This window comes from Bombina bombina, chromosome 1, assembly GCF_027579735.1.
Source record: "Bombina bombina isolate aBomBom1 chromosome 1, aBomBom1.pri, whole genome shotgun sequence".
In the NCBI taxonomy this organism is placed as follows: Eukaryota; Metazoa; Chordata; class Amphibia; order Anura; family Bombinatoridae; genus Bombina; species Bombina bombina.
In genome coordinates this window covers 53,460,006-53,485,011 of record NC_069499.1, presented here as the reverse complement: position 1 = coordinate 53,485,011, position 25,006 = coordinate 53,460,006, and the positions used below count along the sequence as shown (strand labels likewise).

At 40.4% G+C, this 25,006-nt stretch overlaps 1 protein-coding gene across 1 annotated transcript in view; it reads left to right on the top strand.

The window, feature by feature from the left end:
- The window catches only part of NRXN3 (neurexin 3), a 1,194,892-nt gene that overhangs the window by 1,056,247 nt on the left and 113,639 nt on the right, over positions 1-25,006 (top strand). The window contains exon 17 of the mRNA XM_053697352.1: positions 4,172-4,479. Coding sequence (XP_053553327.1) covers positions 4,172-4,479 — 308 coding nt within the window. The remainder of the gene's footprint in view (positions 1-4,171; positions 4,480-25,006) is intronic.

Sequence of the window (25,006 nt, the reverse complement as noted above, 5' to 3'; positions counted from 1 at the left end):
GGGAGCAGTTTCTACTTTAGCTAAACGTACCACTATCCCGTGGAGGATAGTTGTGCTTTTTCGGATCCAATGGATAAAAAATTAGAAGGTTACCTTAAGAAAATGTTTGTTCAACAAGGTTTTATCTTACAGCCCTTGCATGCATTGCGCCTGTCACTGCTGCTGCGGCATTCTGGTTTGAGTCTCTGGAAGAGGCCATTTGCACAGCTCCATTGGATGAGATTATGGCCAAGCTTAAAGCACTTAAGCTAGCTAATGCATTTGTTTCTGATGCCGTTGTACATTTAACCAAACTAACGGCTAAGAACTCCGGATTCGCAATCCAGGCGCGCAGAGCGCTATGGCTTAAATCCTGGTCAGCTGACGTGACTTCTAAATCTAAATTGCTTAATATTCCTTTCAAGGGGCAGACCTTATTCGGGCCCGGCTTGAAAGAAATTATTGCTGACATTACTGGAGGTAAGGGTCATACTCTTCCTCAGGACAGGGCCAAATCAAAGGCCAAACAGTCTAATTTTCGTGCCTTTCGTAACTTCAAGGCAGGAGCAGCATCAACTTCCTCTGCTCCAAAACAGGAAGGAACTGTTGCTCGTTACAGACAGGGCTGGAAAGCTAACCAGCCCTGGAACAAGGGCAAGCAGGCCAGAAAGCCTACTTCTGCCCCTAAGACTGCATGAAGAGAGGGCCCCCTATCCGGAAACGGATCTAGTGGGGGGCAGACTTTCTCTCTTCGCCCAGGCTTGGGCAAGAGATGTCCAGGATCCCTGGGCGTTGGAGATCATATCTCAGGGATATCTTCTGGACTTCAAAGCTTCTCCTCCACAAGGGAGATTTCATCTTTCAAGGTTATCAGCAAACCAAATAAAGAAAGAGGCATTTCTACGCTGTGTACAAGACCTCTTAGTAATGGGGGTGATCCACCCAGTTCCGCGGACGGAACAAGGGCAAGGGTTTTACTCAAATCTGTTTGTGGTTCCCAAGAAAGAGGGAACCTTCAGACCAATCTTGGACCTAAAAATCTTAAACAAATTCCTAAGAGTTCCATCATTCAAAATGGAAACTATTCGAACCATCCTACCCATGATCCAAGAGGGTCAATACATGACCACAGTAGACTTAAAGGATGCCTACCTTCATATACCGATTCACAAAGATCATTATCGGTACCTAAGATTTGCCTTTCTAGACAGGCATTACCAGTTTGTAGCTCTTCCCTTCGGGTTAGCTACGGCCCCGAGAATTTTTACAAAGGTTCTGGGCTCACTTCTAGCGGTCCTAAGACCGCGAGGCATAGTGGTGGCTCCGTACCTAGACGACATTCTGATACAAGCGTCAAGTTTTCAAATTGCCAAGTCTCATACAGAGATAGTTCTGGCATTTCTGAGGTCGCATGGGTGGAAGGTGAATGTGGAAAAGAGTTCTCTATCACCACTCACAAGAGTCTCCTTCCTAGGGACTCTGATAGATTCTGTAGAAATGAAAATTTACCTGACGGAGGCCAGGTTATCAAAACTTTTAAATGCTTGCCGTGCCCTTCATTCCATTCCACGCCCGTCAGTAGCTCAGTGCATGGAAGTAATCGGCTTAATGGTAGCGGCGATGGACATAGTACCATTTGCGCGCCTGCATCTCAGACCTCTGCAATTATGCATGCTAAGTCAGTGGAATGGGGATTACTCAGATTTGTCCCCTCTACTAAATCTGGATCAAGAGACCAGAGATTCTCTTCTCTGGTGGCTTTCTCGGGTCCATCTGTCCAAGGGGATGACCTTTCGCAGGCCAGATTGGACAATTGTAACAACAGATGCCAGCCTTCTAGTTTGGGGCGCAGTCTGGAACTCCCTGAAGGCTCAGGGATTATGGACTCAGGAGGAGAAACTCCTCCCAATAAATATTCTGGAGTTGAGAGCAATATTCAATGCTCTTCTAGCTTGGCCTCAGTTAGCAACACTGAGGTTCATCAGATTTCAGTCGGACAACATCACGACTGTGGCCTACATCAACCATCAAGGGGGAACCAGGAGTTCCCTAGCGATGTTGGAAGTCTCAAAGATAATTCGCTGGGCAGAGTCTCACTCTTGCCACCTGTCAGCGATCTACATCCCAGGCGTGGAGAACTGGGAGGCGGATTTTCTAAGTCGCCAGACTTTTCATCCGGGGGAGTGGGAACTTCATCAGGAGGTCTTCGCTCAACTGATTCAGCGTTGGGGCAAACCAGAACTGGATCTCATGGCGTCTCGCCAGAACGCCAAGCTTCCTTGTTACGGATCCAGGTCCAGGGACCCGGAAGCGGCGCTGATAGATGCTCTGGCAGCCCCTTGGGTCTTCAACATGGCTTATGTGTTTCCACCATTTCCGATGCTACCTCGACTGATTGCCAAGATCAAACAGGAGAGAGCATCGGTGATTCTGATAGCGCCTGCGTGGTCCTGGTATGCAGACCTAGTGGACATGTCGTCCTGTCCACCATGGTCTCTACCTCTGAGGCATGACCTTCTAATACAAGGTCCTTTCAACCATCCAAATCTAATTTCTCTGAGGCTGACTGCATGGAGATTGAACGCTTGATCCTATCAAAGCGTGGCTTCTCGGAGTCAGTTATTGATACCTTAATACAGGCACGGAAGCCTGTTACCAGAAAGATTTAGCATAAGATATGGCGTAAATATTTATATTGGTGCGAATCCAAGGGTTACTCATGGAGTAAGGTTAGGATTCCTAGGATATTGTCCTTTCTACAAGAGGGTTTAGAAAAGGGCTTATCTGCTAGTTTGTTAAAGGGACAGATTTCTGCTCTGTCTATTCTCTTACACAAACGTCTGGCAGAAGTTCCAGACGTCCAGGCTTTTTGTCAGGCTTTGGCTAGGATTAAGCCTGTGTTTAAGACGGTTGCTCCTCTGTGGAGCTTAAACTTGGTTCTTAAAGTTCTTCAAGGGGTTCCGTTTCAACCCCTTCATTCCATTGATATTAAGCTTTTATCTTGGAAAGTTCTGTTTTTGATGGCTATTTCCTCGGCTCGAAGAGTCTCTGAGTTATCGGCCTTACATTGTGATTCTCCTTATCTGATTTTCCATTCAGACAAGGTAGTTCTGCGTACAAAACCTGGGTTTTTACCTAAGGTAGTTTCTAACAGGAATATCAATCAGGAGATTGTTGTTCCATCATTATGTCCTAATCCTTCTTCAAAGAAGGAACGACTTTTGCATAATCTGGACGTAGTCCGTGCCCTGAAGTTCTATTTACAGGCAACTAAAGATTTTCGTCAAACTTCTTCCCTGTTTGTCGTGTACTCTGGTCAGAGGAGAGGTCAAAAAGCTTCGGCAACCTCTCTCTCCTTTTGGCTTCGTAGCATAATACGTTTAGCCTATGAGACTGCTGGACAGCAGCCCCCTGAAACAATTACAGCTCATTCCACTAGAGCTGTGGCTTCCACCTGGGCCTCTGTTGAACAGATTTGCAAGGCTGCAACTTGGTCTTCGCTTGACACTTTTTCAAAATTTTACAAATTTGACACTTTTGCTTCTTCGGAGGCTGTTTTTGGGAGAAAGGTTCTACAGGCAGTGGTTCCTTCCGTTTAAGTTCCTGCCTTGTCCCTCCCATCATCCATGTACTTTGGCTTTGGTATTGGTATCCCATAAGTAATGGATGACCAATACCAGTCCACGGCCCGCCCTGTCTTTTTTAGGCAGACCTAAATTTTAATTAAAACTCCAGTCACCACTGCACCCTATGGTTTCTCCTTTCTTGTCTTGTTTCGGTCAAATGACTGGATATGACATGGGAGGGGAGGAGCTATATAGCAGCTCTGCTTGGGTGATCCTCTTGCAACTTCCTGTTGGGAAGGGAATATATCCCATAAGTAATGGATGACCCGTGGACTGAATACACTACAAGAGAAATAAATTTATCAGGTAAGCATAAATTATGTTTTTGCTGGGTACATTCTTCTAAAAGTTATGTATCATCTTTTCTTTGTGCTCATCATTCCCATTTCCTAGTGTGAGTCGGTGATTAGATTCACCAGGTATACGGTCTTAATAATTAATGGCTGAACTTAACTGTGTTTTTTTAACTTTCCAGGTAAAGTCTCTATTATAGCAGTGACTTTATTGGGTGGAAACATTTCCTTTGGTGACGCTGTCTGTTTTACCTCTATTATTTCTCTCTGTAGGACGACCACTTACCATCTTCAACACCCAAGCCCAAATAGCCATTGGGGGAAAGGACAGAGGGCGTCCATTCCAAGGTCAGCTCTCCGGTCTTTACTACAATGGGCTCAAAGTTTTGAATATGGCAGCAGAGCACCACCCACACATCAACATCAGCGGCAGTGTAAGACTTGTGGGGGAGGTTCCATCCACCCAGGGTACATCTGTAACAACTTCTATGCCACCGGAAATGTCTACAACCATTATGGAGACCACAACGACACTTGCTACGACGACGACTAGGAAGAACCGATCTTCTCCAGGAGGCACGGTACTGTACCCTCTTTGATTTTTCTTTGTCATTAGCTATAGTTCTTCCTTATTCTTTGGTCAACTAACTGTAACATCTAATTGTGTGGTTGTATCAAGTGCGGTAAATAAGAATGTGCAAAAACAGATCACCAGAATTTATACCATTTTCTGCAGGGTGTCATAGTAAGGTACAACAGCTGACAATGCATTATTTGTTATGTTCTCATAAAATATTCCTAACATTTCTTGAAAAGTGGGTTCTCTGATACTTCAATCATAACCTTAAAGGGACTGTTTACTCAAAACTGTTCTCCCCTTTAATTTGTTCCCAATGATCCACTTTACCTGCTGGAGTGTATTAAATTATTTACAAGTATTTCCATTACCCTTATATTGGCATTTGAATTAGTTGATTTAGCCTGTGGTATCCCCACCCATCCTAAACATTTTTGGCCTTGAGGCCAAGCTGTGTTAACACAGCCAGTAGAAGAAATTACACTCCCAGTGGATTATAGAAGAGATAAGGTAATAAAATGTTAATTTTCCATTGTTCTCTACAAGTATTGGTGATTGGTTTATGGACAGATATAAAATAAAAAAGCAGGTATATGTACACAATGTGATAAAGTAATGAGATCTGATTATGCCTACAAGCTCAACCCATTTTATTAGGTTGTGGCTTCAAAACACAAAATCAGCTAATTCATATACACAAATAAGCCTTAAAAAGCAAATATCTTACATTTTATATTCTGTAGCTGGTAAAAAAAAAAGTAATTAGAAACACATTAAGGGAAAAACAATTTTATAGTATACGGTCCCTTTAAGGTCAGCTCCTCCTGCCCATTCCTTTTGCAGGTGTGTAGCGCTCTTATTACAAGTTTAAAGTAAACTGGTTTTGCTTGCACGCTAACCCGATGTGTGTAAAAAGCTGAAATTAGACTATTGCGTTTGCAATAACGTATTGCCACATCGAAGTCAAAGGAGCCAAAAAAAGTGGGAAAAAAACCTAACACCGTGATCGCATATTCTCACCCAATATGAAAATATAAATATTTCACATTCAAATGTTTTTCACATAGCAGTATATGTTCCATTTATTCATAAATACCTATATACGTATATATTACCCCCAAAAAATCATATATAGAGATATATATATGATTTTGATTATATATCTATAGCTATACAGTATATATAGATGATTATGTATAGATATATTCAGCTATATATATAGGAATATCTATTTATAAATACATATAACATATTGTGCTATGTGCAGAACTTTGGAATGTGGAATATTTACAGTAAATACACAGTATAACATTATTATTATATTTATTATTATGTATTATTATTTTTATTACATATGTACACACTTTGCCTGCCTTTTTTCCCCTAACACCTGAAACCTCATATATTTCAGCCTTTATAACTTTTTGGTGCAATATTTTTTTAAACTGTACTTTGTAATGTATTTTTGATGTGTTTTGCAGGGCCGTCTTTAATATTGACTGGACCCTGGGCAAACATTTTCTTGGGGGCCCCCCATGCAATTTTGCTCTCCACCCCAACATCCCAAAAAACAGCTAAATCAATTTATTTTAGAATTGTTTTTAAATTATTAGCCCAGTGGATCATCTACTGCTGGGCTAATCATTTAAAAAAAATGCAATATGTGAAACTGGACCTAAGCAGTACTAATAAGTAAATAAATATATAAATTCCTCCACTGTGGATTAATTTAATATACTTTTGAATGTGATTCTGGTGTGAGGTTAGCTGGTTAAAGAGCTTTAGAGCAGCCAGCAGGAGCAAAGCAAGGTAAAGACTGAGGAAGAAGCATGGAGGTGCAGACAAATATAAGTTCACTGACTGGAACAGCAGAACTACTATGGGAAACTGTAAAATCTGAGACAGAGAGAAAAAAAAAATATAAACATTAACCTTACCTTAATGTGTGAAGCATCAGCATGACACTATACATTAGCCACAGGAGCACATGTCACTTCTTTGCTAGGAACATGTTCCCTCTCACCCTGCACTAGATAATGCTGCATGGGGGAGGGGTGTGTGTGCACTCACTTATTCTTCCCACTGACAACTTTCTACAAAGCACTGTTCCCCTGACAAGCTTCAGTTAGTAGATCTTAGGGCCACAGCATAAAGAGCAGGGCTAAGGGGACCAGTAGACTGGATGTTGTCTGTCCAAGGTTGCATAGATACAGTGTGAGATGAGTCACACAGCCTCAAGACTGAAGAGAGCAGTGTATGCAGCTACACAGATGCTCAAATCCTCAAGTGCCTGCCGCTCCAGCTTTTTTTACAGTCAGCCCTACCCAGAAACAATACCCACAACCAGAGCAGTGACCTGGTAACAGTGGTAACCCCAGCAGGACATTTTCTGATGCAGTGGGATTGGCTGGATGCCGAGTTAGGGCTTAGCATTCAGTGCTGCACAGTGCACATCTAAAACAGCACATGGCAATAGCTTGGCATGTCACATGACACCGGCACAGTCTGGCACAGTTTTCTCACAAATAAATATAAGCAGAGAACTTTTGACTGTGACAGTATTAGGACTGACTGTGTGTGTCCCCCATATCACATGACATCAGCAGTCATGAACAGGACTCTCAACAAAGACAGGGCCCTGGGCAGCTGCCCCTTTTGCCCTGTGTTAAAGACGGCCCTGGTGTTTTGTGACACATTTTTGTTAACCAGTGCTCTGAGTACGAGGTAATAATTCTAGCATAAATCTCCATTTTGCTCAAGCGATTGCGTTTACTTTCAACTTGTAATACGAACGGTAATCCTGAAGCTCGCAAACACCAGCGATAAACCCCTTGTCGTTCACAGGTAACTGTTAACGCACCACTCGTAATCTGGCCCATAGTGTTTAACCGTATTTTAACATAATATGCAAAGTATACATATATGTATAAATTACACGTTTCACATGCGGAGAAAAATGCTAACACTAAAACAGATAACTTTTACTCAAAGCATTTTTGCCACTACATGTATATTGCAAATATGTTTCTATTCAAAGATGTATTTCATTTTTGACCAGACTGTCCCTTTAAATGTATAAATAAATTGGGTGATAGGTCTGGACAGGTACCTAAGAACTCAAGCCAAATCTAATATAAACTGTGATCTCTCACACAGTATGGAGATAGGAAACGTGAGTGATAGAGTGGCGCACCAGGCTGAGCTCATACAAGTGTAAATATAAAATATATGTATATATCTAGTATATCGGGTGTCAATAAAATAAAAATATATAAGACCTAAAAACAAGGGAAGGCATAGACTAATTTACTTATATAAAAATAAATGAATTCACCATCAATAAGTAGCGCCTAAAATCACAATAAATATAATGACCTATATGCATAAAATAGTAAGTTAATATATGAATAAATCCACTAATCATCAAAAAGATAATCCCAAAAAATATAAATTTAATAATATATATACACAAGAGAAAAGAATTCATGCAGTGTTGTAAGGTTCTAAAATTTAGCTATATCATAAGCAAAATTAAGATGTGGCCACATCGAATAAATAACTAATACTTGTATACTATAATATGATAAAATAGCACCTCTGAATGAATGACAAAAGGAATATAATAAAATAAAAACTCTAAATAAATAACAAGGCAATCAATAACATCAAAAAAATCTATCTAATCAATATCATAAAATCTATCTAATCAATATATAATACGATAGCAATTAAGATGTAAAAACGGACAAAAATATGGCAATCCACTATATCCAAATTGTATATCAAAATCCATATGACTGTTCGTTAAGTGGATATAGGTTGATCATGTAATTAGAGGTTAGTAACCTAAATGGTTTGAAGGCAAAAAGTGTCAATGCAACAACGGACCAGATGGTCTCTTTATATAGTGTCTGAGTAGGATTCCCAGTGAGATAAAACACAAAGAGTCGCTGACCGGTCAGATTAGGTTCAAATTTTGGCGATGGAAAATTGAGTATAGGTGTATATGTCCCACGTACCTGACAGACTTAGTAGCTGCGAGCGGCTCCGGTGCTATTACCACGCTCCCGACGGAGCAATCAGCTGTGAGCACTACACGCTGAGTTTCTCTTCACTCCCAGGCGTAACTCCAGCGTCTTCAAAAGTTGTAAGTCAATTATTCTGCGCGTTTCGGCACGTTGCGCCTTTATCAAGATGATCTTAAAATAAAGGCACAACGTGCCGAAACGCGCAGAAGAATTGACTTACAACTTTTGAACTACCAAGCAGGATACTTCATTATTCATCTTTGCTGCTTTTAACACTATTAAGTGTTTTCAAATTTGGAACGTCTTTCCTCCGTTTGGATTGGATGAATCTGTCAGGTGACGAAAATACGTACACGCCGACAGTGAAGACGCTGGAGTCATGCTTGGGAGTGAAGAGAAACTCAGCGTGTAGTGCTCACAACTGATTGCTCCGTCGGGAGCGTGGTAATAGCACCGGAGCCGCTCGCAGCTACTAAGTCTGTCAGGTACGTGGGACATATACACCTATACTCAATTTTCCATCGCCAAAATTTGAACCTAATCTGACCGGTCAGCGACTCTTTGTGTTTTTTCTCACTGGGAATCCTACTCAGACACTATATAAAGAGACCATCTGGTCCGTTGTTGCATTGACACTTTTTGCCTTCAAACCATTTAGGTTACTAACCTCTAATTACATGATCAACCTATATCCACTTAACGAACAGTCATATGGATTTTGATATACAATTTGGATATAGTGGATTGCCATATTTTTGTCCGTTTTTACATCTTAATTGCTATCGTATTATATATTGATTAGATAGATTTTATGATATTGATTAGATAGATTTTTTGATGTTATTGATTGCCTTGTTATTTATTTAGAGATTTTATTTTATTATATTCCTTTTGTTATTCATTCAGAGGTGCTATTTTATCATATTATAGTATACAAGTATTAGTTATTTATTCGATGTGGCCACGTCTTAATTTTGCTTATGATATAGCTATATTTTAGAACCTTACAACACTGCATGAATTCTTTTCTCTTGTGTATATATATATTATTAAATTTATATTTTTTGGGGATTATCTTTTTGATGATTAGTGGATTTATTCATATATTAACTTACTATTTTATGCATATAGGTCATTATATTTATTGTGATTTTAGGCACTACTTATTGATGGTGAATTCATTTATTTTTATATAAGTAAATTAGTCTATGCCTTCCCTTGTTTTTAGGTCTTATATATTTTTATTTTATTGACACCCGATATACTAGATATATACATATATTTTATATTTACACTTGTATGAGCTCAGCCTAGTGCGCCACTCTATCACTCACGTTTCCTGTCCCTTTAAATGTAACTCTATGTTCAATAACTAACCCTAATGAGTGCAGCAATATTTGTTACCTATAGAAGGAGGACATTGACAACAGCTGTAGCATTTTATTTTTACCAGACTGTCCCTTTAAATGTAACTCTACGTTCAATAACTAACCCTAATGAGCGCAGCAATAAGTGTTACCTATAGAAGGGGGACATTGACAACAGCTGTAGCATTTTGTTTTCAGTGGGATCTTTTTTTCATAGTGATACAGCTCCAAATTTACACAACAAAAAAAAGAACATTCATCTTCTATTATACTTCAAAATGCGCACCTGAATACAGCCTCATATTTATTATTACTTCAGTGCCATAGAATATAAAGCACCATTCACTAGCAGAGAAGGATAAACAACTGCAGTTTAATTACAAATACCTTGCATCAGCACAATCACTAGTTTTACTGATTTATTTAAAAACTGAAGCAACTGTTTTCTTTTACAAAGATATGACGAGTCCACAGATTTCATCCTTACTTGTGGGCTATTAACCTCCTGCTAACAGGAAGTGGCAAAGAGCACCACAGCAGAGCTGTATATATAGCTCCTCCCTTCACCCCCAGTCATTCTCTTTGCCTGTGTTAGTAATAGGAAGATGTAAAGTGAGGTGTTTTAGTTTGTTCAATCTAGAAGTTTTTTTATTTTTAAATGGTACCGGTGAGTACTATTTTCCTCAGGGAGATATGGAGAAGATTTCTGCCCTGAGGTTGATGATCTTAGCAGATGTAACTAAGATCCATATTGGTTCCCACAGAGCTTCTGAAGGTAGTGCAAGAGAAATCTTCAGTGTGGAGAACGGTTTCATGCTACAAGCATCATTGAGGTATGTTCAGTCCTTTATTTCTGAGGAGACTTTGTATATCAGAACTGGCTGACATTTTTTCCCTGCAAGGGAAGGGGTAAGCAGTAGACCTGTAAACAAAGGGTATTACTGAAAAACCTGTGTTTATTTTATTTTGTTGACATAGTACTGGGCTAAGCATTTATAAAGGGCTTAAAAGCAGCAATATAAAGGGATACTGGGAGAGGCAGCTTAACGGTTTTTATTTGTGAGATCAAATAATCAGTATGGCTGTATATTTGTGTTGTGCTTAAGGGTAAACAAAATCCACATGGCTTTATTACTAAACCGCTTCCCATGCAGTTGTACAGTCTTATGCGATCGTCGTCCATGATGGGCAGGGCCTATTTTCGCGCGTTCAGACGCGCACTTTACTCTGGCTGAGAAGGCAGCAGACATTAGCTCCGGTTGGGCCTAAACTGGTGTTCTGTTATCCGGATCGTTGTCGAGTCATTTTGCAGTACCCTGGGGGCAGGTAGGCGCCACAGCTCTGAGGTGCAGGGGTTATTTTTTCAAATCAAATATATTTTTGTCTATAAATATCTTTTAGAGGTTAATTTCTCCCCTTGCTCTTGGGGTGCAATCATTTTTGGCACTATTGATTATGTGTAGTTAATTTTAAAGTGTTAATTAACGTTTTTAGGCAGTTTTGGAAACGTGCGCTTTTTTTATCTCTTAAAGGCGCAGTACACGTTTTTAAAAAAAAAATTAAATCAATAATAAAGTGTTTAACAACTATTGTGGTTATTGCTAGTCTGTTCAACATGTCTGACATTGAGGATATTAATTGCTCTATGTGTTTAGAAGCCATTGTGGAACCCCCTCTTTCGTTGGGTACCTCTTGTACTGAAAGGGCCTTACAATGTAAAAAGCATATTTTAGGTAAAGAAAGTGTGCCTAAGAATGATTCTCAGTCTGAAGAGAATCAGGATATGCCATCCAATTCTCCCCAAGTGTCACAACCTTTAACGCCCACACAAGCGACACCAAGTACCTCTAGTGCGTCTAATTCTTTTACTCTGCAGGAGATGGCTGCAGTTATGTCAACTACCCTTACAGAGGTATTATCTAAATCAGGGGTCGCCAACCTTTAGGACCTCAGGGACCACTAAACTCACAATTTTGAATACCGTGGACCACTAACATGATTTTTTTAAACGGTACAAACCTCTTTAATGTGAATGCAGGTATACTCCGCTCATACAGTGGGTTAGGTACCGGAGCCCCGCTGTAAAGTAAAAACCACCTTAAAGTAAAACAAGGCAGTGTTAGCTTTCTTTTCACATGCCAGTGTGCTTAAAAACTTGAAAACATGTTTAAACTAACATATATTAGGGGTGCAATAGCGCTAAGTTTAGTTTACCTGTAAAATAGTGACAATTACTGCAGTAAAATTTGCCAGACTATAACACTGAGACATAGATTGCACTGTAATGCTGTAAACAAAGAGAACTGCACATAACAAAATGGTGCCAGTCACTTTTCTCGCAATCTCACAATGATTACAGCATTGTTTCAAAATCCTTGGAGGTTGAACTTCAGCTCCACAAAGCGCTGTAAAGTACAGTATATATATACACACACACACACATAATGTACATAACTAGTATAACCATAGCTAAATTTACATTATGTATATACTTACACATTTTTAAGAATTATTTTTTGGAATTAAAGGGACATTAAACCCAAATTTTTTCTTTCATGATTCAGATAGAGAATACCATTTTAAACAACTTTCTAATTTACTTATATAATCTAATTTGCTTCATTCTCTTGATATTCTTTCCTGAAAAGCATATCTAGATATGCTCAGTAGCTTCTGATTGGTGGCTGCACGTACTTGCCTCATGTGATTGGCTCACCAATGTGTATTGCTATTTCTTTAACAAAAGATATCTAAAGAATGAAGCAAATTAGATAACAGAAGTAAATTGGGATGTTGTTTAAAATTGTATTCTCTGTCTGACTCATGAAAGAAAAATTTTGGGTTTAATGTCCCTTTAACTAACTAAATGACAGAACTGAGAGAATACTTCGAAATGACAGATGAAGGGTGAGTGCCAACTTTTGGGCTGGAAACAGAGAGGCACTGTAGGGAGTTGCAGCGAGACGAGGGTGACATCATCAGATTAGATTAATTCCTGCTTGATGGTGTCAAGGACCACCTACATCTTCTTGTGGACCACCAGTGGTCCATGGACCACTTGTTGGCGACCGCTGATCTAAATTACCAGTGTTACAGGGTAAACGCAGTAGGTCAGGTATTAATGTGAATACTGAATACTCTGATGCTTTATTGGCTATTTCCGATGTACCCTCAAAGTGCTCTGAGTTGGGGGTCAGGGAATTGCTGCCTGAGGGAGAACTTTCAGAATCAGGAAATATGTTGCCTCAGACAGATTTGGATGTCATGTCCTTTAAATTTAAGCTTGAACACCTCCGCCTGTTACTTAGGGAGGTTTTATCGACTCTGGATGATTGTGACCCTATTATGATACCACCAGAGAAGTTGTGTAAGATGGACAAATATCTAGAGGTGCCTACTTACACTAACGTTTTTCCGGTTCCTAAAAGAATTTCGGAAATTGTAAAAAAGGAATGGGATAGACCAAATATACCGTTCTCTCCTCCTCCTACTTTTAAGAAAATGTTTCCCATATCAGACACCATTTGGGACTCTTGGCAGTCGGTCCCTAAGGTGGAGGGAGCTATATCTAACCTGGCTAAGCGTACAACACAACTATACCTATCGAGGACAGTTGGGCTTTCAAAGACCCTATGGATAAGAAGTTAGAGGGTCTTCTAAAGAAATTATTTATTCATCAGGGTTTTCTTTTACAACCTACAGCCTGCAATGTTCCAGTAACTACTGCAGCAGCTTTTTGGTTTGATGCTCTAGAAGAGTCTCTGAAGGTTGAGACCCCATTAGAGGACATTTTGGATAGAATTAAGGCTCTCAAGCTAGATAATTCTTTTATTACAGATGCCACTTTTCAAATTGCTAAATTAGCAGCGAAAAATGCTGGCTTTGCCATTTTAGCGTGTAGAGTGTTATGGCTCAAATCATGGTCTGCTGATGTGTCATCAAAATCTAAGCTTTTAGCTATTCCTTTTAAGGGTAAGACCCTATTCTGGCCTGAATTGAAGGAAATAATTTCTGACATTACTGGAGGTAAAGGCCACACCCTAACTCAGGACAGGTCTGTTAAGATGAGGGGTAAACAAAATAATTTTCGTTCCTTTCGAAATTATAAAGGAGTACCCTCTGCTTCCTCTTCCTCCACAAAGCAGGAAGGGAATTTTGCTCAATCCAAGTCCGTCTGGAGACCCAACCAGGCTTGGAATAAAGGTAATCCAAGAAGCCCACTGCTGCTACTAAGACAGCATGAAGGGGCGGCCCCCGATCCGGGACCAGATCTAGTAGGGGGAAGACTTTCTTTCTTTACTCAGGCTTGGGCAAGAGATGTTCAGGACCCCTGGGCATTGGAAATCATGACCCACGGGTATCAACTGGAATTCAAGGATTTTCTCCCAAGAGGGAGATTTCATCTTTCACGATTGTCTGTAGACAAGATAAAATGAGAGGCGTTCTTACGCTGTGTAAAAGACCTCTATACGATGGGAGTAATTTGTCCCGTTCCAAAACTGGAACAGGGACAGGGGTTTTACTCAAATCTTTTCATGGTTCCCAAAAAAGAGGGAACTTTCAGACCAATTTTAGATCTCAAGTATCTAAACAAATTTCTCAGAGTCCCATCGTTCAAGATACGAACAATCTTACCAATGATCCAGGAGGGTCAATATATGACTACCGTGGACTTGAAGGATGCATACCTTCATATCCCTATTCACAAGGATCATCATCAGTTCCTAAGGTTTGCCTTTCTGGACAAACATTATCAGTTTGTGGCTCTTCCCTTCGGGTTGGCCACAGCACCCAGAATCTTCACAAAGGTTCTAGGGTCCCTTCTAGCAGTTCTCAGACCGCGGGGCATAGCAGTGGCACCTTATCTGGACAATATTTTGATTCAGACGTCAACTTATCATCTGACAAAATCTCACACGGACACAGTGTTGTCTTTCCTGAGAACTCACGGTTGGAAGGTGAACATAGAAAAGAGTTCACTAGTTCCACGGACAAGGGTTCCCTTCTTGGGAACTCTGATAGACTCGATACATATGAAAATATTACTGACGGAGGTCAGACAATCAAAGATTCTAAATTCTTGCCAAGCACTTCAGTCCATTCCTCGGTCATCAATGGCTCAGTGTATGGAGGTAATCGGGTTAATGGTAGCGGCAATGGACATCGTTCCGTTTGCTCGCTTTCATCTCAGACCACTGCAGCTGTGCATGCTAGGACAGTGGAATGGGTACTATGCGAATTTATCTCCTCAGATAAATCTGGATCAAGAAACCAGAGACTCTCTTCTTTGGTGGTTGTCGCCGGATCATCTGTCCCAGGGGACGTGTTTCCGTAGATTCTCGTGGGTGATAGTGACAACGGACGCCAGTCTTCTGAGGTGCAGTCTGGAATTCCCTGAAGGTTCAGGGTGTTTGGACTCAGTTGGAGTCTCTACTTCCAATCAATATTCTGGAACTGAGAGCAATATTCAATACGCTTCAGGCGTGGCCTCAGTTGGCTTTGGCCAAATTCATCAGATTCCAGTCGGACAATATCACGACTGTGGCTTATATCAATCATCAGGGGGGAACAAGGAGTTCCTTAGCGATGGTAGAAGTATCCAAGATAATACGATGGGCGGAGGCCCACTCTATCTATCGGCAATCTACATCTCAGGAGTAGAGAACTGGGAAGCGGATTTTCTAAGTCGTCTGACTTTTCATCCGGGGGAGTGGGAACTCCACCCGGAGGTGTTTGTCTCATTGGTTTTCCAATGGGGCAGAGCAGAATTGGACCTGATGGCATCTCATCAGAATGCCAAGCTTCCTCATTACGGATCCAGGTCGAGGGATCCTCAGGCCGAACTGATAGATGCCTTGGCAGTGCCTTAATCGTTCAGCCTAGCTTATGTGTTTCCACCATTTCCTCTCCTTCCACGCGTGATTGCTTGGATCAAACAGGAGAGAGCTTCAGTAATCCTGATAGCGCCTGCGTGGCCACGCAGGACTTGGTATGCGGATCTAGTGGACATGTCCTCTCTGCCACCGTGGAAACCTCCTTTGAGACAGGACCTTCTCATTCAAGGACCTTTCCAACATCCAAATCTAAATTATCTGCAGCTGACTGCTTGGAGATTGAACGCTTGATCTTATCTAAGCGGGGATTCCCTTATTCGGTCATCGATACTTTGATACAGGCACGTAAGCCTGTCACTAGAAAAACCTATCATAAGATATGGTGTAAATATCTTTATTGGTGTGAATCCAAGTGTTACTCATGGAGTAAAGTTAGGATTCCCAAGATTCTGTCTTTTCTCCAAGAAGGATTGGGGAAAGGGTTATCAGCGAGTTCCTTAAAGGGACAAATTTCTGCTTTGTCAATTTTGCTTCACAAACGTTTGACAGATGTTCCAGATGTTCAGTCTTTTTGTCAGGCTCTAACCAGAATTAAGCCTGTATTTAGACCAATTACTCCTCCCTGGAGTTTGAATTTAGTTCTTAGAGTTCTTCAAGGGATTCCGTTTGAACCCATACATTCCATAGATATTAAATTATTATCTTGGAAAGTTTTGTTTTTGGTTGCTATTTCTTCGGCTCGTAGAGTTTCTGAGCTTTCAGCGTTACAGTGTGATTCGCCTTTTCTTATATTTCATTCTGTTAAGGTGGTTTTGCGTACCAAACCTGGATTCCTTCCTAAGGTTGTTTCAAATAAGAATATTAATCAGGAAATTGTTGTCCCTTCCTTGTGTCCTAATCCTTCTTCTAAGAAGGAGCGTCTGTTGCATAATCTGGACGTGGTCCGTGCCTTGAAGTATTACTTGCAGGCAACTAAGGATTTCCGTCAATCATCTTCATTATTTATTGTTTATTGTGGAAAGCTTAGGGGTCAGAAAGCTACGGCTACCTCTCTTTCTTTTTCCGCCTGGCATATGAGACTGCTGGACAGCAGCCTCCTGAAAGAATTACGGCTCATTCTACTAGGGCTGTGGCTTCCACATGGGCTTTTAAAAATGATGCTTCTGTTGAGCAGATTTGCAAGGCTGCGACTTGGTCGTCTCTTCAAACTTTTTCCAAATTTTACAAATTTTGTACTTTTGCTTCTTCTGAGGCTGTTTTTGGGAGAAAAGTTCTTCAAGCAGTGGTGCCTTCCATTTAGGTCTCTGTCTTGTCCCTCCCGTTTCATACGTGTCCTATAGCATTGGTATTGGTATCCCACAAGTAAGGATGAAATCCGTGGACTCGTCATATCTTTGTAAAAGAAAAGTAAATTTATGCTTACCTAATAAATTAATTTCTTTTACAATATGACGAATCCACGGCCCACCCTGTTGTTTTAAGACAGATTTATTTTTTGTAAACTTCAGTCACCTCTGCACCTTTTGCTTTTCCTTTCTCTTCCTAAACCTTCGGTCGAATGACTGGGGGTGGAGGGAAGGGAGGAGCTATATATACAGCTCTGCTGTTTTGCTCTTTGCCACTTCCTGTTAGCAGGAGGTTAATATCCCACAAGTAAGGATGAAATCCGTGGACTCGTCATATCGTAAAAGAAATTAATTTATCAGGTAAGCATAAATTTACTTTTTCATTCATTACGTATGAACCTGGAATCTCAGTTCAGTTTTGTTATTTCCGTACGGGCTAGTGAGCGCGAGATTACAGTTTGGGAGCACAAATATCGCTCCCTCACGATCGCATAAGTGATGCTAATAGGAAACGTATGTGCAATTAGCGTGTTTTGCTCCAAAACTATACAGATATGTGTGTATGTCTTTTTAAGGAATTTGAACAGGGGCATTATGGGTAGAGTAGTTTATATGTGCTGCTTGAATTTGTGATATGGCCAATATATATTAGTTTAAATGTGCTTATTATTGTTAAACCATAATAGAACAGGTACTGTTTGTATCTAATGTCATCCAGTATGGCTGCAGGCAATATTAGTGTATTTGGCCCGTTTGCAAAATGTTGCACTCTAAAACTTTTTGGAGTTCTTGTTAAGAAGTCTGGGTTTATCAAGTCCTTTTAGCGGTGGAATTCCATAAAAAAAAAAAAATGGCCCCATAAATTAGTTTTTAAGTATCTCAAATCTGGATTGTGATCAGACAAACAGTACTGGCACAAGATAAAGGGACACTAAACCCAATTTTTTTTCTTTAATCGTTCAGATAGAGCAGCAATTTTCAGCAACTTTCTTAATTTACTCCTATTATCAATTTTTATTCATTCTCTTGCTATCTTAATTTAAAAAGCAGGAATGTAAAGCTTAGGAGCCGGGCCATTTTTGGTTCAGAAGCTGGGTTACTTGAGTTCATTTTCTTGGTATCCTTTGTTGAAAGAGCAGCAATGCATTACTGCGAGCTAGCTGATTATTGGTGGCTGCACATTTATGTCTCTTGCCATTGACTCACCTGATGTGCTCAGCTAGCTCCCAATAATGCTCCTTCTACAAAGGATACCAAGAGAATGAAGCACATTTGATAATAAAAGTAAATTGGAAAGTTTTTTAAATCTGTATGCTCTATCTGCATTGTGAAACAAACATGTCCCTTTAAGGTTGGCAAGTACATTCTTCCATCAGGAATTACATATATCCAATCTTTGATTAATTGGTGACTTTGTCTTGTAGTCTACCCGGGAAAACTGTAGCGCCTTGTACCAATGTTTAGAACAGTATCCTGTGTTATCAGCACATCAAATAGCACCTGTGACCCTCTGTATCTTAGCTCTCCTGTAATTACTCTTATTCATTTAACAGTCAGATTTATACCCAGCGATCGGGCTGAATACATTCCGCCAGTCCCACTAGGCGTTCAATAAAGCCAGACAAGAGAGAACGGTATTGACTTCTAATATCTGTCTTCCTGTCTGCGTGATTAAATAAAGCTCATCTCTGTCAAGAGACCCACCCTCCTCTGTGTTATTGATGCTTTCAGGAGAGTCGATGAGTTCAGTTCCTTATAGTGCATGCGCCTGTGACATTAGACAGCTGCGCTGCATTGCTCCTTAATGCCGGATGTTGCCTCTATAGAGTTGTTTTTTGGAAGCATTGTGTCTGCTTTTATGAGCTGCCAGCAAACCTCTACACAGGGACCTCACTGATGTCTCTTTATAGCTATTTCTTGTGCGTTTCAGCAGAATCCAGCAGGAGAATTCACTCATCTCTTGACAAGTGGTTTGAGATTTTGTGTTCTTTAACGCTGCTCTTGTTTAGGAGTTAACAATTACATGCAAGGGGTTTTATATCATTTTCAGCTAACAGTCCACCCATTCTTGCCTTGAAATCACAGAAAACACTGTAACTGTCTGTCTTTAATGGCTACAGATTTGCTCCCGGTTAAAACATTTCCTTGAGCTGGAATATTCATTTGTTGTGGGTAATCATTTTAAACATGTACTACATTTTCAGTGCTTTCCTGTAATGTACAGACTAAGGATTCCACATCCATGGGTAATGTAATGACTGGCCTTGCTTTTTTTAGCAGGGATACCGTATAGTATAGTTCTGCCCTAGTATATTTGTTGTCAGTTCCTGATTTCTCTTTGGCTAGAACAGAATAGCAGGAGTCACATTCTCCACAAATGCAAAACATGTCTGATGATGACCACCTTTTTCCTTTATTGTGTAGTGTTTTTAGTGTGATACTGTGTATTGTGAAATTGTACTAATTAAAGCTATTGGAAGACCCATTGGGATGTTTCTTTAAAGTTTACATTTAACTCAAAAGCTTTCTATCACTCATTATTATTATTATTATCGGTTATTTGTAGAGCGCCAACAGATTCCGCAGCGCTAATGTGAAACAATTTAGATATGTTATAGAGGGAAAATATATTCAGGCAAATAACTTATTAGATTTCATTATATTCAAAGCTGTTGCAGGAACACCCTTTCAAATGGGCTGGTTGGTGTTTTCCACAGGCAAGATGTTATTTCAAATCACAAAATAAAGGTAAAGGAGTTAGTTACAAGTGGAGCACTAATTTAACGTGCACCTCGAAAGGGGCAAATTTGTCCGTTTATGGGCTCATTTTAAATAAACAACCATTACATGTGGCTGGTTAATGCTACCACAAGCTCCCCGTAGCACTTTGTGCTAGAAAAAATTAACCAGAGGTCAGACTTGTATTACCAGCGCACATTTGCGTGCACTGGTATTACTGAGTGGAGTGCAAAAATCACGCTCGTGAGAGGGCAATTTTGCGCTCTACTCGTAGTCCTTCATAAACTCCAGCAGATAAAATGGATCATTGGGAACAGATTGAAGGAGATGATATTTTACAGTAAATGCCCCTTTTTAAAAATAAAAATAAGAAAGCTGTTGAAATTCAAATAAAAAAAATGCATAACTGAAAACCTGGTAACTGTTGTTCAGTGCTCTATTGGTGGAGAGGAGAGGGTACACTTTAGAATCCTGGGGGGAAAGTTTTTTTATTTGAAACTGGAACATCCATTTAAAAAAAAAAAGATGGAATGAAGAAAAAAGAAAATGTGTACAATATCCCTTTAATAAATATTCTCAGGACTGTTGGAATAAGGTTTCACCAGTAATGCTCCAAGTCTGTAGACAACAAATGGCCTCATATTCAGTGATATTAAAGCAATAATTCCTGACACTTCATTCTTCCCACTGAAGAGCAGATAACGGCCAATTCCTGTCTTCATTTCCTGCCACCATCATCTCCGGCCAGCAGCTCAGGACTGGTGAGCTAGTTAGATACGGTAATTGTCTGCCAGCTCTAGAGCCCGCTTGTACGTTATTACTGCCTCAGCAGCACTGAAAAGGTTAACAGAGATACTCAAGTCCATTCCCCTGAGCTGTGTGCTAGGGTCACATTAATATAACTGAGCTCTTCAGTGCTTGAGGGCAGTAATACAGTTACATTGTCTGTTTGTGTCACCAAATATTGCATAGCACTGAATGAGATAGCGGCAGTCTAACATAGACCAGTCTACCTACCTTTATCTATGATAAAGCAGAAGAGAGTGCTTGTCTAGGATCATGCAGACGAGAGTGCTTGTCTAGGATCAAGCAGAAGAGAGTGCTTGTCTAGGATCAAGCAGAAGAGAGTGCTTGTCTAGGATCAAGCAGAAGAGAGTGATTGTCTAGGATCAAGCAGAAGAGAGTGCTTGTCTAGGATCATGCAGAAGAGAGTGCTTATCTAGGATCAAGCAGAAGAGAGTGCTTGTCTAGGATCAACAGAAGATAGTGCTTGTCTAGGATCATGCAGAAGAGAGTGCTTGTCTAGGATCATGCAGAAGAGAGTGCTTGTCTAGGATCATGCAGAAGAGAGTGCTTGTCTAGGATCATGCAGAAGAGAGTGCTTGTCTAGGATCAAGCAGAAGATAGTGCTTATCTAGGATCAAGCAGAAGAGAGTGCTTATCTAGGATGAAGCAGAAGAGAGTGCTTGTCTAGGATCATGCAGAAGAGAGTGCTTATCTATGATAAAGCAGAAGAGAGTGCTTGTCTAGGATCATGCAGAAGAGAGTGCTTATCTAGGATCAAGCAGAAGAGAGTGCTTGTCTAGGATCATGCAGAAGAGAGTGCATATCTAGGATCATGCAGAAGAGAGTGCTTATCTATGATAAAGCAGAAGAGAGTGCTTATCTAGGATCAAGCAGAAGAGAGTGCTTGTCTAGGATCATGCAGAAGAGAGTGCATATCTAGGATCAAGCAGAAGAGAGTGCTTGTCTAGGATCAAGCAGAAGAGAGTGCTTATCTAGGATCAAGCAAAAGATATTGCTTGTCTAGTATCAAGCAGAAGAGAGTGCTTGTCTAGGATCATGCAGAAGAGAGTGCTTATCTAGGATCATGCAGAAGAGAGTGCTTGTTTTGGATAATGCAGAAGAGATTGCTTGTCGAGGATCAAGCAAAAGAGAGTGCTTATCTAGGATAAAGCAGAATAGAGTGTTTATCTAGGATAAAGCAGAAGAGAGTGCTTGTTTTGGATAATGCAGAAGAGATTGCTTGTCTAGGATAAAGCAAAAGAGAGTGCTTATCTAGGATAAAGCAGAATAGAGTGTTTATCTAGGATTAAGCAGAATAGAGTGTTTATCTAGGATAAAGCAGAATAGAGTGTTTATCTAGGATAAAGCAGAAGAGAGTGCTTGTTTTGGATAATGCAGAAGAGATTGCTTGTCTAGGATCAAGCAGAAGAGAGTGCTTGTCTAGGATCAAGCAGAAGAGAGTGCTTGTCTAGGATCAAGCAGAAGAGAGTGCTTGTCTAGGATAAAGCAGAAGAGAGTGCTTGTCTAGGATCAAGCAGAAGAGAGTGCTTGTCTAAGATCAAGCAGAAGAGAGTGATTGTATAGGATAAAGCAGAAGAGAGTGCTTGTCTAGGATCAAGCAGAAGAGAGTGCTTGTCTAGGATCAAGCAGAAGAGAGTGCTTGTCTAGGATCATGCAGAAGAGAGTGCTTGTCTAGGATCAAGCAGAAGAGAGTGCTTATCTAGGATCAAGCAGAAGAGAGTGCTTGTCTAGGATCAATGCTTTCGTAGGTTAATGTAGAAGAGAGTTTTTGCGTATGGTAGTGCAGAAGAGAGTGCTTGCGTAGGGTAATAGAGAAGAGAGTGCTTGCGTAGGAAAAAGCAGAAGAGAGTGCTTGCGTATGATAATGCAGAAGAGAGTGCTTGCGTATGATAATGCAGAAGAGAGTGCTTGTCTAGGATCAATGCTTTCGTAGGTTAATGTAGAAGAGATTTTTTGCGTATGGTAGTGCAGAAGAGAGTGCTTGCGTAGGGTAATAGAGAAGAGAGTGCTTGCGTAGGAAAAAGCAGAAGAGAGTGCTTGCGTATGATAATGCAGAAAAGAGTGCTTGCGTAGGGTAATGCAGAAGAGAGTGCTTGCGTAGGATAAAGCAGAAGAGAGTGCTTGCGTAGGATAAAGCAGAAGAGAGTGCTTGCGTAGGATAAAGCAGAAGAGAGTGCTTGCGTAGGATAAAGCAGAAGAGAGTGCTTGCGTAGGATAAAGCAGAAGAGAGTGCTTGCGTAGGGTAATGCAGAAGAGAGTGCTTGCGTAGGATAAAGCAGAAGAGAGTGCTTGCGTAGGATAATGCAGAAGAGAGTGCTTGCGTAGGATAATGCAGAAAAGAGTGCTTGCGTAGGATAAAGCAGAAGAGAGTGCTTGCGTAGGATAAAGCAGAAGAGAGTGCTTGCGTAGGGTAAACCAGAAGAGAGTGCTTGCGCATGGTAATGCAGAAGAGTGGTGTCTGAGGGGTGTTTTCAGGGTCACACAAGTTATTATGACATCAGAACTCTGGGCACTGTACTTGTGGTGAACAGTGCGTGTTCCAAGGTCAGACAGACTGGGTGGCTGCGCAGGAGGTTGGGAGAGCAGAATATTTGTCAGGGGAAGGGCAGCCGTAATGTCTATCTGCTGACATTAAAGGATAATTAGCAAGCTAGTTCTTCCTTCTAAATGACAGAGGACAGAGACAAGTTAAAAAATCTGACTCAACTGTTCCTTTCAGCAGTCGGCTATAGCACCCAGCTCCTATGTTTGTTACGGCCTGAACAAAAGCAGCAGCCGGCCTGGCACTCACCAGGCTCTCAGTGACCTGGGTGTTTTTATGAGATTATACAATCTTTATTGGGTATAATGTTTAAGGCACTAGTGACACAGTGTTACACTCTATAGGAACATGGACATATTTAGCATGATACCATTCAATAAGATAGAAAAATTATCTAGAACAAAAACTAAAGATCGTGTTAGCTGAAATCCATAAGGACTGTCCTGTTTGTCCTGGTTATTCCTCATTGTATTGTTTAAAAGGGATGTCCAATGCAGCAATATCAGTTATTTATTTAAATACTTCATCTCCACCTTCTCTGCTACTTACAGCGTCTGTTGTTTCTTGGTTGGACTTTGTATCCATAAGGGTCTGCTATACAGTTGTCGCCTTACAGCTGCAATAACAGATTCTACTGTCTTAATGCTTTCATGTGATAGAGTACTTTATTATTACACTACTGCTTGTGTATAACATTTTTTGTCGTTAACAAATTGATCATAATCTTTCCAATTCAAAAACAGCTGAGTTTGTTTACTCACACATTTGATGGAACTGCCGATATTGGATGCCGATCAGTGATCACTGAAATCCCAAATGGGCTAAAGGGGTTAATGAAGTCTGTGTGTGTGTTTTGCATTTGGATACAGTGGTCTTTATTATAAGTGCTAAACAATATGAATGTTCTTTGTATGTGGGCTTCATGGGTATACTGGGCATGTTTCATCAATAATGTTTTTCAAACTTTAAAATTTTAAAGGTTTTTTTTTTCAGTAAAACCTAATTTTGGCAAGATTTTAATCTAAAATCAAGAACACTGAGGGATATTAATTTCCATAAGAAGAAAGGGGGTGCAAGTTATTTTCTATAACAGGATATTCACAGTTCTCACACTCTAAATCGTAAAACCGCTAATGATGAGGTTTTAAAGCTAGTCCGAAATTTCAAAACTCACTGTACAGACCGCGATTTCCAAAACTCACTCTAACTGCACAGAACAAGTTGCCCTCTGCCGCATATCTATAACTGTATGAAGATTGCGGTATTAAACAAACAAGACTGAATGGTAAATACTTAACTCCCAATCACAACATCCCGATTGCAGTTCCTAAAGTTAAGATTACTGTACTTTACAATCCCAAAAATGCAAGTATGAAATAAAATCAAAGATGTTAAGATCGCGATTACTAAATGCCATTTTTCAATGTTGCGGTTTTGATTCCCTATTCTTGCATTTCCTGCAGATCTCATTAGCTATACAAGATATTACCTATCTGTCTATGTAATAAATATACATATGTAAATGTCCGTCCTGCCCACTACTGAAAGACTATATAGTAGTACTGAGTATAGATTTAAAGAATGTAGACCATGTATTGTGATATATATATATATAATGGCATTATTATTCCAAATTGTCTTGGGATACTGGCAAACATGTTGAAAGGGCCAATTATGCACTTTATCAAACCCTTTGGGGTCGATGTATCAAAGGCTTTGCCTGCCTCCGACTGCAGGTTCTCACAAGAGAACCTGCAGTCCGTATTTATCAAGCAGCGTTCATCAGACCGCTGCTTCCCTAACTCTTCTCCACCTCCCACCTTGTCCAACCGGGGATATTGACAGCTCCTGCCCTCGCGTGATTGGCT